At 33.0% G+C, this 14,121-nt stretch overlaps 1 protein-coding gene across 10 annotated transcripts in view; it reads left to right on the forward strand.

Moving 5' to 3' along the window:
* LOC135843157 (putative uncharacterized protein DDB_G0271606) overlaps positions 1-14,121 on the forward strand; it is a 45,618-nt gene that overhangs the window by 27,349 nt on the left and 4,148 nt on the right. For 6 of the 10 annotated variants that reach the window (XM_065360931.1, XM_065360930.1, XM_065360929.1 and 3 more), the window contains 11 exons: positions 600-794; positions 1,059-1,151; positions 4,159-4,321; positions 4,422-4,561; positions 4,777-4,960; positions 9,482-9,556; positions 10,073-10,299; positions 10,388-10,518; positions 10,621-10,802; positions 13,265-13,858; positions 13,982-14,095. In XM_065360931.1, coding sequence (XP_065217003.1) covers positions 600-794; positions 1,059-1,151; positions 4,159-4,321; positions 4,422-4,561; positions 4,777-4,960; positions 9,482-9,556; positions 10,073-10,299; positions 10,388-10,518; positions 10,621-10,802; positions 13,265-13,858; positions 13,982-14,095 — 2,098 coding nt within the window. The remainder of the gene's footprint in view (positions 1-599; positions 795-1,058; positions 1,152-4,158; positions 4,322-4,421; positions 4,562-4,776; positions 4,961-9,481; positions 9,557-10,072; positions 10,300-10,387; positions 10,519-10,620; positions 10,803-13,264; positions 13,859-13,981; positions 14,096-14,121) is intronic. The other 4 variants (XM_065360934.1, XM_065360935.1, XM_065360938.1 and 1 more) reach the window with 4 other exon arrangements.

The raw sequence follows: 14,121 nt of genomic DNA on the forward strand, positions 1-14,121 counted from the left end.
ATCCCGAAACCAAACCCAACCCAAAACAACTGAACTTTGTATGAACCCAAAATGTATTTCAACCGGTATCGACTCAAAACCAAAGTTGAAACCCAGTTTATTCCAGGTTAACAGCCCTGCAAGGAGCCCACATAGACAAATTTTTCCAGCTTTTCAAATTCATTCAGCATGTTATCCCGAGGCTAGCTGCCAATCCATGTCAATGTAATTTGATAATCAGATGTGATGGTTATCAAGTAATGAAGTGTCATTTCTGACAAGAAAATTGACAGAAGTGAAGTGATGATGGTCTATCAAAACAAAATGCTGCTGTTACTTGGTGAAACTGCCTGCCTTTGATATTGAAGGAGCAGTGGGCAATAATTTATAGAAATTTTGGGGTGCTTTTGAGACTTCACTCGCCCGTAGTTCCTTTAATTTCAAAGAATTTGTTCTCTTTGAAAAATTCTGCCAGTGCCTGAAATCAAACCAGTTGCCATTATAAAATTTGAAAAATTGAGGATATTCTAGATATATTCATTTCTCATGCTGCAGTAGGTTAGGTATAATGAAAACAACAACGATCTAATTTCCATATGTATAATTTTTCTGTTCTTTAGCAGCAACAACAACAGCAGCAGCAACAAATGCAGACTCAAGCTGCCGCCCAAGCCACGCAGCAAGCCGCCCAACTTCAGCAAATGGGTACACCGCAGCCAACCGCCCAAATTCAGCAGCTCGGTGCACCTCAGCAACAACCCCAAATTCAGCAGATTAGTGGTTGGGAGCATGGCCAAGTAGGCCAAGTTAATCAGGTGCGATAAGTACCATTACATATATGAGTATGACTTACGAATTAGATAATATTATCATGCTAAATATTTTTATGCTATTCTTCTACGAAATCGAATTATTCGCGAGCTAGGTATATTTACTCGTATAGGGTGTTAAATAAACCAATTTTTGTTAACTCCTTGTTTGCTATCGCAATTTATACCATCGTCGTACTCGTATTACGATAAATTACCTACCTACCCAATATTCTGCGAACGAATTGGTAATTTCTGAGCTTTTTCAAGGCGATTCCGATTGATGGGAAACTTTACATTTGGAATTCCAAGCGATGTTGGTTTGAATGTAATGAAAACTGTTATGATTTTGAAAGTAACGAGGTGAGTACAAAGATTACCAAAGCCTTGGGTAAAATATTAAACGGCATTATCGAGTGTTTGCGGTGGAATCGCCCTCTAATGTGTTCTAAATACGTTTACAGCAATTGGGAAAAATATAATAAAATAAAAAACTATATGTAAGATTTTTAAACGGGTTTTTTAAAGATCGAAATTCAATCGGAGCATGTTTTATACTTTATGATGGATATTTTATTTACTTTACTCGATCGAATTGAGTAGGTTTTTAGTTTACATTGTGTATGCGTAATAATAATATTTCCGTCTCTTGAGGTAGACTTTCAATTTTCATCTCATTTATTAATGGTGTTGAAAGTGCGTTAGTGATGTTCTCGAATTGATTGATACAAATCATCCACCAGCGTTACCCAATTTTTAAGATCATAAATGCTCATGTTTGAAAGTTCAACTTCAATCTGCTTGAACTTGATTGTTTGAATTTATTTATTGTAGTTTTTCTTGTAGTAGGATCGTTTGTTTGTCCAAAAAATGATTTTTTTTGTGGACAATTGAGCTTTTCAAAAAAAAAAAATTGTATTTTTTGGATTCTTGGGGATCATTAAAGTGTAACTTTTGGAGACGAACTAAAATAGTTCTATCTACAGTGAACCATGATCTAATTTATAAAAACCAATGAAAACTGTATGAAATTGTGATTTATATTTGAGCCTATAGTTTTCTCAGCTTTCAAAATAAGGTACATATTTTGTTACAAAATTTTTTTGTTTGTTAAAAACTTTTTGGCAATTTTGATAAGGAAACCGAATTTTTATGGACATTATTGAAAATATACGAATACTTTATGGAAAGTTTGATAAAACACAAAATTTTGGAAATTTTAATAAGAGGACTTTTTGACAATTTTTAATTTTAACAAATATGTACCTACCAAAAAAAAAGAATTTTTTGCAGTTTCTGACAAAAACTATACCGTTTTAGCAATTTCGGCAAAAACTAGACTTTTTTGTAATTTTTCAGAAACAAGGCTTTTTTTGAGCAGTTTTTGTGGAAACAGGACTTTTTCATCAATTTTGTCAAAAGACAGTACTTTTTAGAAATTTTTGGCTAATACCAGATTTTTTTTGCGATTTAGTCAAAATTCAATTTTTTTGACTATTTAGGCAAAAACTGGACTTTTTTGGAAATTGGGTCAAAAAACAGGACAATTTTGGCAGAAATGAGACTTTTTTGACAATTTTTTTGGGGGAAAGACGGTAGATGTACTTTTTTTGCAATTTTTGACTAATACCAAATTGTTTTGGCAAAGTAGGCAAAAACATGACTTTTTGACAATTCTGGACTTTTTTGAGGATTTTGGTCAAAAAATAGGACAATTTTGGCAAAAACGGGACTTTTTTGACAATTTTTGACAAAAAGACTGTAGACTGTAGGTATGTTTTTGTAATTTTTGACTAATGCCAGATTATTTTGGCAATTTAGGCAAAAGCTGGACTTTTTTTTATCAATTTAGGCAAAAACATACCCTTTTAACAATTTTGATCAATTTTGGCAAAAACTGGATTTTATTGGAGATTTTGGATAGAAAACATGACTTTCTTGAAATTTTGGCAGAAACATGACTTTATTTTGGCAATTTTTGCCAAAAAAGAAGGACTGTGGACAATTTTGGTAAAAAAAACTGTACTTTTTTGCAATTTATAGCTAATAACAAATTGTTTTGGCTATTTAGTTTTGAGAATTTTTGCAAAAAACGAAATTTTTTTGCAATTGAGACAAAAACAGCACGTTTTTTGACAATTTTGGCCAAACAGATGGTATTTTTTTCAATTTTTGTCAATTGCAACACTTTTTTGCCAATTTTGCCTAAAAACCCATGATTTTTGCAATTTTGAAAAAGAACATGACTTTTTAAGCAATTGGCAAAAATTGACGTTTTTTGCCAATTTTAACAAAAAAACACAACTTTGATGCAGTTTTGGCAGAACACCAGACCTTGTTTCGACAATTTTGCCAAAGAAAAAGCAAAAGGAAGGACTGCTTGATGAATAATGATATATTTTTTCCTAAAAGTTCATCTTTATTCAATTTTTCCTGTAAAAATTCAATTTTGAATTGATCGAATTTTCGCATTACTCAAGTCTAGACTTCTCCCATTTCGATGTAGGTCGGTTGATCGGCAATCTACTGTACTTCGACATTCGACGTGATTAAACGTTATTTTCTTTCCCTTCTCATCGCCGGTTCCAATTTGTTTATATTTTTGTAATGACGTCACTCTAAAGTTACGAGTATAGTGTTGAATTGAAGACTAATTAACGAGAACTTTAGATTACCTATTACATAATGAACTAACACCGCATGAAGCATGCGCATGATGCACGAAAAATTTGAATAAAATGTTTTCATCGTGTTTAAGACAAAAATGAAGATTGAGAAAAATCATACAAAACCGACGTTTTTTTGTAATCTTAGATTTAATAAAGCCGAGTTTTGTTTGCGTTTGATCGGTGTTGGCCTTTTATTTTGGGTTAACATTCAGCTTGTTGGCCTTTTTTTTTGCGTGTGTTGATTACGCAGCGATTAACTACGGTTTGAAGGAAAAAACAGCTGAAAATATGGTAATAAAAGAGCAATTGAGTAGTCAATACTTATAGTCATTGTGTCAGAAAAAAAACAAAAAAAAACACAGGGTGCTTGTTATCTTTTTTTTTATTAGCTTCTTACTTTCATTTTCCTCGTCGAAAAAATAAATACCATCGATTGCCTTTTTCAACGAAATCGACTTATCTGTGTGTGAGCTGATAACGTCGAACAAGGCTAACATACCTACATCTACTTCATAATATTTATACATATTTTACATAGTAATGAATAGGATGTGTGGTTTTCTCCCACTCCTCTTAATGTTTTAAAGTACGAAATAAAGCCGTATCTGGTTTATTTTCGAGCGACGGCGACGACGACGACGAAGGAAAAAAAGCCCATATATTCGATGCTAATTACGTTTTCTCTCGTGTGTATCTTTTAGGTTCAGCTTATCCAGCAACCAGTGCCGAATCAAAGTTACGTGCAGTACGGTCAAGGAGGGCCTATACTAATGCAAACATCCGGAAACCTTACCACCTTACAGCCTAATTCGAATCAAAAAATACAGCTGATCGCTGGAAATACGATGCTTCCAGGCCAAACGCGTAAGTAGATACTTGAATTTTTCGACGTACGACGTATTATAAGGTGTTTCTGACAAGGTCAAAACGTAAATACTTATCGTTTTTTTTGTGTGTTCGGCAGCTTTCTCATCGTTCCAGACGATACCGACGTCCAACAACCAAGCCATATTGATCGGAAATTTCACAAATCAGCCGAATCTTATCCAAGCTCAATCGGTTACCGCTGTGGCCACTTCGAATAAGCAGCAAGATCTGCAAAAGGTACGATTACGGGCAACTGAAATGAAGGGAGGCGCGGACGGGGGTATGAGCGAGGAAAAACACATTCCTTCCGGCAACCGACTTTCGTGTGTACGACGACGAGGTGGTGAGGTGACGTAATCGCGAATGCCAGCTACTGACCAGGCCACTGATTGACGGTTGCGATCGGAATGTTACTTAGTTGATAATATAATTTAAGTACGTATAAATTACAGTTCAATGCTTACGGTGCGAATCGTGCCATACCGCAGGGTGCCCAGTCTGTGCAGTTTCCGTGGCAGTTCAACGCGCCCATTCAGCAGGCCACCACGGCCAATTTATGGGCTACAGCTACCGCCTCCCCGCAGCCAGCTATTATCCAGACACAGCTACAGAATGGCCTGTTCATCCAAAGTAGAAGTAAGCATTCAAAATTGTCAAAATGTTCATGCTCGTTCTGCCGAAGTCTGTATTTTGTCATTTGTGACTTAGGTATTTGCTTGTATCTGTCTTTTCGGAATCGAGTTACCAGACGATGAACTCTGGTTTGAAAACGAATTTCCATCATTTTTGAGTTGTCCAGCGCTAATCAAAAGCGCACTTGAAACAATAATGTAAAATTTAACTTGTTCAACAACTTTGATAGAAAAATATGTGGCATGAGCTGAAAAATAGACCGATAAATTTCTCGACGTGTGAAATACCAAGACTGAGAAAATGTGAGTAGAAAACCGAGTGTTTGGGGGTGGGGGGGTGGGGAGGGGGGACTCCCTACGTCCAGATTTCATTAGAACATCCAAGAAATTAAGATCTAAGTTGGGCATATTCATTCATGGAGGTGTTGAACTTTCGGAATTCATTGGAAAAAACTTGATATTTTGCATATACATATATAACATATTTTTTTGAATTGATAATATGTGCTATGGGTCATTTTGGTTTTCGAATACTCTGCATTTTTAAAACTTTCTGACAGTTTTCTCAACCAATTTTGTGTAAATCGTTTTATATTGATTCTTTAAGCTTTAAAACTGAAGTAATAATTTGAAAATTTAACTTCATGGCACAGTCAACTTGATTTTTAATTGTTTTTGAACAATTTTTTCCGAATTTATTTAGAGTTTAGGAGCGTTTATCGTGAAAGAATCTACAAAATGATGAAATATTCAGTATAGGGCCTCTTGTGATGATACTCTTGACTCGTTTAAATTGAGTGAAATATCACAACTTTTTTTTTTTTTTAGTGTCAAAAGAATTGCGAGATCGTTGCAAGCGATGTATAAATTTATTAAATGTTTTAAAAATGGATTAAAATGTTGCAAAAATTGTGATAATGTAAAAAAGTTATTTTAAATGATGTAAAGTGTACTGAAATTGCATAAAAATTGAGCCAAAATTGAAAAAAGTTGTCAACATTTGAAAAAAAAATTGTTGAAGTATCAAAAAATCATTCACTATTATATGAAATATGAAATATCTTACAAACAAAGCAGCAAATATACAATAAAAATCGTTTAAAATGTAAAAAAAAATTGAAAATGTAAAAAAATTAAAAATGCATGAAATATCATGAAAATTGAGTAAGTAATCTGTTCGAAATGAAAAATTTGTGAAAATGATTTTAAAAATCGTAAAATATAAAAATTGAGTAATAATATTGCGTGAATTGTTCAAAGTGTGAAAAAAACTGTTGAAAATGTAAACAACTCGTTGATAATGATGTAAAAATCAATGGAGAATGTTTTGAAAACGAAGTAGAATATTGCAAAAATTGTTTTCAAATCTGAAAAGAAAATTTAAGATGACATAAAATGTCATGAAATGTGAATATCACAAAAATTGAGTAATAATGACGTAAAGTTTTTATAAATAGATATGGAAAAAAAATCACATATTGAAATGATATAAACTTTATGAATTGTCCTGGAAAACTAGTGAAACGAAACGTTACTAAAGTGTACGAAAAAATTACTAGAAATTATGTGAAAATTGGTGAAATACCATAAAAATTGTGTAAAAAGTACATATGAAAACCATTAAAAATGCGAAAAAAAATTTGCAGAATGGTGATAAAATCATTAAAAATTGAAAACTGAGTGAACTGTTGGAAGAATTATTTTAAATGCAGAAATAATCGTTGAAACAAAAAAACAAAATTAAAAAATCGAATGATGAAAAACTACGTGAAAAACCTGATGAAAATTTGATAAAAATAATTTCATAAAATTGTTCGAAGATGAGAAAATTATTGAGAATGATGTATAAATTTATAAAGTGTTATGAAGGTGGAGTAAAAATGGTAAGAATCGTGTGAGCAAAGTTTGTATCTTGTAAATGATGTAAAATTCGTTGAAAATAATGTAAATTCGAAAAATGTCTCGAAAACCATTTTAAAGGCAGCAAAAAATTGCTTTAAATGTGAAAAAAATGATATGTATGTTGTGAAAAAATAATGAAAAATTTGTAAATATTCCGGAAATATCTCGAATATTGGGTTAAAATAGAAAAAATCCCTTAAAATATAAAAATAATCGTCGAAATGTGAAAAAGTTTTTGAAAAAGAAATAAAAATTCATGAATTGTTTCAAATACATATTGAATCAACAATCGCGACATTGTTTAAAATTGGAGAAAAATTTGTTAAAATGGTGGGGAAAAACGCTGATGTGACGTGAATTTTTTGAATGACAAGAAAAATCAAGTTAATTGGTGTAAAAAACTATTGATTATGTATTATAATCAAGGCACACAATGTCTGTCAATTCGTTCGAAAGAACAACAGAAAAATAAATTTAATAAAAAAATCTATATTTTATTCCAACAATTAGTTCTTGGGATGAATTCATTAACGATTTTTTTCATAATTGACACGATTAAACAAAATTTATTTATTTTTCAATCAATTTGTGCGCGAAATTCAAAATGTTTTCTCATGATTTTTCATCGAAAAATTTCTAGCTAAAAATGTAAGTCCATTTCAGATTCTTCTGTAAATTTAAAAAAAAAAAAATTATAAAATTCTATATTTTATTTCAACGCAGTTCTCGGGATGAATTCATTAACGATTTTTTTCATGATTTTTTTATCGAAAAATTGTAAGTCCCTTTCAGAACCTTCTGTAAATAAAACAAAAAAAATTATGAAATTCTATAATTATTTTAGTCCAACACTGTTCTTGAGATGAATTCATTAACGATTTTTTTCATAATTGACACGATTAAAAAAAATTTATTCATTTTTTAATCAATTTGTGCGCGAAATTCGATTTTTTTCATGATTTTTAATCGAAAAATTTCTTGCCACAATTGGAAGTCTCTTTCAGAACCTTCTGTAGGTCTAATCCCCAATCTGATTTTATTTATGACATTGCGAAGAAAGAATTGCAGCGTTTCGTGATTTGCATAAGAATAACTCCTTCAGAAATTCAAGTTATCATTAATTTCAAAATCTTTTGTCAATATTTAAAAAAATACTTTGAAAAACTCACTTCGTAATTTTATGAGTCATTTAGCTAAGCTTAGAATACAATTTTCCAATATTGTTTTCATCTTATTGATGTACTGTGGAGTAATGGTTTTTTTCCTCGCTGTAATCTATTCATTCAAACACCCTGTGTACTCATATTATACTCATTTATCGTATGTACATATTTCGTTTTGTATGACCCTTCTCGGACTAGTCCTCTGCTGTTATCAGTATTCAAAATGAACCACTGTGGTTCTGGTTCCTATGATGTAGTTAAAAATAAATAATACAGTGTTCATCGTTTATAACAACATCGGTTATTGTATCTGTACAAATACAAAACCTTCCGAAGACATGGTACAGTTTGTATCCTAGGAATGAGTATTATATTGTTTTGTAGCAAATCAATTGTTCACCAAAGTGCTTTGTTTTTTTTTCTTGGGATGGTTTGGAACTCTGGGCGTGTGTTTTGATCTAATTTTTTTCTTGGATTTTAGATGGCTATATTGTCTTCATCATTGCTCTATTACCTACATAGGGAGGAAATGTGCCTTTTTTTTTTTTTTAAATCTTTATATTGTGCACGTCCGTTTTCCGAGTCTGTCAGGCCTAATGTTTTTATTGACCATTAGCTTTGAGGAAGACTATTTCAAGGCCATCTTTCCGATTTCACTTTTAGAATTCATAGTGTCTGTTATTTGTTCATCCCCTATTTTGTCAAGTTGAAGACAAGAATCCATTCAGTTCAGTTCTAACTAACCTTAGTATACAAGCAAGTTGTGTGTTTTCATCATTTTCGTGTTTTTTAGTGGGTCAGTTTACCAAAAGTGTTCGTTACGTCTTACTTTCAAAATGTATAAATCAAAACCACGTCGAAGGCTTTCTATCGAACAGAAAGCTGACATTATTTTTCGATTAGATGATGGAGAATTTTATAAGGATTTGGCGGATAAGTATAATGTTGCTAATCACACAATATTCCGTATTAGAAGAAATCGTGAAAAATTCTTAAGAGCGTTTGTAAGTGGGAAATTTAAAATGAAAACAATTCCAGCCGGTCAGTTTCAAGTTCGAAGTTTTCAGCCAAGACGTACTCGTCGTATTGTTGTTGGAAAAATAAGTGGTGAGTTAGCATCTGTTCCTAAAGGGGTGGCTGAGGATTGGTGGAACTCAGTGTGGTCATCCGAGATGTCTTGTGTGATACAATTGCAAATTGTTTCTAGCATGCTGGAAACCTTGACATAATTTCTGTACTTTGAACAATTGTAGTTCCAAAAATCACGTATTTTCCATAGAAAAAACCTATTGAAATGTTTCTCGAAGAAATTCTATTGATAGTGAGAACATTTTTTCGTAAATGAATCGCTTCTGTAGGTACAAATGCGAGATATAGATAACGTAGGACGAGCAGCTGTTGAAATGTTTATCTGAATTTGTAAATTTTCTGGAACTAACTTTTGTTTTATTTTTCTACAGGAAGTCCCCAACAAGACGGAACCGGGCAACTGCCGCAAGGACAAGTGTTCATCCAAAGTCCACCTCCCCAACATGGTGAGTAAATTCGTGGTGTTTATAAATACCTTTGTATTATTCTTTTGCTTCAGTTTAGTTTGAACTGTTCGTCAGCAAAGTCGTGATCGATATTTACATTCAGATTGTAATGTGCATTCGAGCAAATTTCTATTTCGATATCGAACATATTTGTACATCGGTGTAAATTACTCGGTATTTACTCGTGCCCAACAATTCAGTACCTATTCGTTGGGAATTCGCGTTGTATTTCGCAATCGCGAAGTGTGAGTCGACTGCGGTGACGTCAAAACCTACAGAAAATTTCGTACAGTTTTGAAATAGAATTTCGACGAATGTGTAAAAAATAAAAACCTACATACCTACTTATCTGACGTCAACGTGTACGATACGAACGAGTATCGAAATTTTCAAAAAGTACGCTCGCAAGTTCGAGTACTTTACCTATGGTGACGCGTACCCGAGTTGTTCAGTCATCGATATACAATTCATTTCGTATGCGTTAATTTTAATCGTTGGTTGTTCATTGAATTACAGGTCCCGGTATCCTGCAAAACAGTCAAAATATCCAAAGCATTACGCAAGTGTCGAATGCTGCCAATACGATGAAAAGGCCGCAAGAAAATATTCAACCAAAAATGGCTGTTACTCGAGCCGTCTCTATATTGCCGTCCGGCGCGACTGCCATTCGACCTGGTAGCTCGGTATCGACCCAGACTACCTCCACTATCCAAATACAACCGCAAATGATGCAAAAATCTCAGGTTTGTTTGATCTTACATGACGTAGAAATTACTCGCGTGTTGGATTTACAATAATTACCGTAATTGAACGAACTTATTTTTTCTACAGCCTAAAAATGTTAGACCAAAAGCTGTTACTAGTCGTACAGGCGTAAATATCGCCGTAGCCCAGAAATCAGATGCAGGTAATCAGACGAAAATGCAGTTACCACAACAGCACGCTATTGCTGGACAAAATAGGTAAGATATGGGGTTCTGGTGTTTTTGTCACGTCAGATTATATGGCAAAATGTTTACTTGAATCGCGTTAATTTAATCGTTCTGTAATGGTTTTTTGTGCAGAATGGTTTACCAATTTGTACAACAAGACAATAAGGTGCAAATTCAACAGCAACCGGTGCAACAGTCGATGAAAATTCAACAAGTGCAGCCAGCCCAACCTCAGCAAGTTCAACAGCAATTGATATCCCAGCCTGTGACGCTCCAATCTGCGCAACAGCATCCGCAGCAGATGATCATTCAAAGTAAGGAGTAGTAGATAAATGATGCGATGAGAACGAAAGAATTTTTTTTTGATTTTTTTCTTCCATCTTCTGAAAACTTGTTATTTTGGATAAGAAAATCACGCCGTGAAATTTTCACCTTAGTGAGTTTAAATCGTTGAATCTAATAAAAATTTGATAATCCCCCTCCCCCTCCCCCCCCAAAAAAACTCAGTGAATTTTTGGATTTTGAATTTTTAAACAAAAAATCTCATAGAAAGGTGCTAATAAAATTCAGGATTCATGAACTCAAATCTATGTAGTATTCGTGACCCTTGTGATTGAATTAGACATATTTTCAAAATCTCTTACGTCTTACGGTCCGTTTAAATTTCAATTTCCACCTGAAAAAGAATTTTTGTAAAAAGCGAAAATTTTGCCGGTTGCATTTAGTTTGTGCTAATGTGTAAGCCACATTTTCATGTTTTTAAATGGAATTCCAAGTACATTCGAAACATTGTGATTCTTTTTATTCCCCATCTCAACCAGATTATCATTTAAGTCTTGTTTTTTTTTGCCAAAAATCGTCGAAAATCCTCACTTTTTAGAAAAATGGCCCAAGATTAATTTTTTGCAGAAAATTTCAAAAAGTCCCACCCTTTTTTACAAAATTGTCCAGAAGTTCTTAAAGTCTTGCGTTTTGCCAGAAATTGCTGAAATTTTCAATTTTACATCAACAATTTCCTATTTTTTTAAAATGACAAAAATTTTCGCTTTTTAACAACATTTTTAAAAAAAAGTTTTGCTGCAAACAAAATTTCAAGAAGTCTTACATTTTCCGAAAAATTGTATAAAAGTGTTATTTTTTGTCAGAGACTGCCAAAAATTGTCAAAAATTTCCAATTTTTTCAATATTGAAAAAAATTTTTGTTTTTAACAAAACTGAGAAAAAAAGTTGTTTTTTGCAAAAAATTCTCAAAAAGTTTTTCAGTTTTTCGAAAATTGTCCAAAAGTTTTTTTTTTGCCAAAAATTGACAAAAAATCCCTCTTTTTTTGCTAAAATTTTCAGTTTTTTGCCAACAATTTCCTAGAAGAATTTTATAAAAGTGTTGTTTTTTTGTCAGAGACTGTCAAAAAGCCCTTCTTTTTTTCCCCTTGAATTTTGAGTGTCGTTATTTACTAAAAATTCCCTATTTTTTCAAAACTGACGAAAATTTTCGCTTTTTTAACAAAATATTGAAAAAAAGGTTGTTGCAAAAAATTCTCCGAAAAGTTTTACAGTTTTTCAAAAATTGTCCCCATTATCTTGATTTTAGCCGAAATTCCCAAAAAGCCTTTCTTTTTTTCTAAAATTTTCAAAGTGTTGTTTTTTGCTGAAAATTGTCAAAAATCTTATGGTCTTCTAAAATGACAAGAATTTTTGCTTTTTAGCATAAGGTCTAAAAAAAAGTCGTTTTTTGCAAAATATTCAAAAAAGTCTCAGAGTTTTCCGAAAATTGTACTTAAAGTTTGCTTTTTTATCAAAAATGCCTAAAAGTATCACTTTTTTGCCATTGGTCTCCAATTACCTTCCAGTAGGTCCTGCTTTTTGCTAAAATAGTCAGGTCTTGTTTTTTTGACAAATATATTCGCTTTTAGCAGAATTCCAATATTAGAAGCCTTACTTTTTCTAAAGAATTTTTTGCCAGAAAATCTGAAATTGTCAAAAAATATTGCGTTTTGGCCACTAGTGACTAAATTACTCACCAGAAGGTCCCAATTTTTTGCGAAAATTGTCAAGAATTCTCGCCTTTTCATACTGATTAGAAATTTTTACTTTTCAGCAAAATGACTTGATTTTTTTCTTACAAAAAATCTTATTTTTTTAAAATATTTTCCAAAAGTTTTGTTTTTTTTTTATTAAAAGTTGTCAAATGCCCTTCCTAAGTCTCGCTTTTTGCCAGAAGTTGTTTTTTTTTTGAAAAAATGAAATTACAAAAATGCTCACTATTGTTGCCAAAATTTTTTCTAAAAAAATTTCCAAATAAACCAACTGAAATGTACTGTTTTTTGGTCATTCTTTTTCACATTAAAATGTTTTGCTCACGTTTTGTCACTTCTGGCTGTTTTTTGATTACTTTTTCGTGTTTTAATTTTTTTTTTTTTGTAAAAAATTGAGAACGAGTCGTGAAATAATGATTTTTGATGATTTTTTTTTCTCATGTGAAAATTTGACTTTTCATTGTACGAATAATTCTGGGTTCTTTTTTATTTATTCGAGTCTAAAGTTTTTCTTGATTTTTGATTTCATCAAATTTTTTTCGCACGAAGTATTTTTGAATTATTTATGAATTTTCTCGAGTCAATAATACGAGTTAATTTTGGCAAACTTTTGATTTTTTTAGATTGGGAAAAATCATGTCGAAATTTCTCCTTGTCCAAATTATGAATGTTTTTTAATTCTGATAAGTATATTTCAATTTTTCAACGTACAAAATACTGACATTTTTTTATTTCCAATCTAGGAGGAGGAGGAATGCCCGCAGTAATGGTACAGCTGCAGCAGCCGCCTCACATGCAACAACAACAAGTAGTTGCCAACGCCGTTGCCCAACAACAGCAACATCAGCAGCAGCAACAGCAACAACAACAGCAACAGGCTCAAGTACAAGCGCAGCAGCAAGCTCAACAACAAGCTGAAGCGCAAGCCGCCGCTGTACAGCAGCAAGTACAACAGCAAGTACAGCAACAACAACAACAACTTCAGCAGCTGCAGCAACAACAGCAACAACAACAGCAGCAGCAGCAGCAACAACAACAACAACAGCAGCAAACTATTACGATAAGTAATATCGTACAGCAGCCTTTAACCAGCGAACAGCAGCAAATTACAGCCCAACAAGTACCTGAACAAATCATGCCTCCTGTAATTGCACCAGTCATCAAGGTGGAAAACGGTAGCGATGCGAATAACGAGCAGAAAATCGACCCGTCGATTAATCAAATTCAGCAAACTGTTATGAATAACGTGCCGGTCACGCAGATGGATCAGTTACCTCCTGAGAAGTCAATCGCCGTTGAAGGGATGTTGACGTTGGCTGGCACTGGCTCTCAGAATTGTTAGTATTGTATTTTTTATTATTTTGCTACTATATTGGAATGTTACTGCTTGATGAATCGAGTGTGTGCAATGTGCATGAAATGCGAACAATCGGGCTAACTATCGGTATGTTATTTTATAGTAACCGCTGGTGCTCCTACCGCCGAAGAAGATGTCAAAGATAAAATAACACCGAAAGCATTCGTCAAACCTAGTTTTTTGACGCATAAGATTGGCGATCATATTATACTGGAAGGTAGGAGACGGTGTCGCTTTTCTTGG

The sequence above is a fragment of the Planococcus citri genome, chromosome 4, assembly GCF_950023065.1.
Source record: "Planococcus citri chromosome 4, ihPlaCitr1.1, whole genome shotgun sequence".
Taxonomy (NCBI): domain Eukaryota; kingdom Metazoa; phylum Arthropoda; class Insecta; order Hemiptera; family Pseudococcidae; genus Planococcus; species Planococcus citri.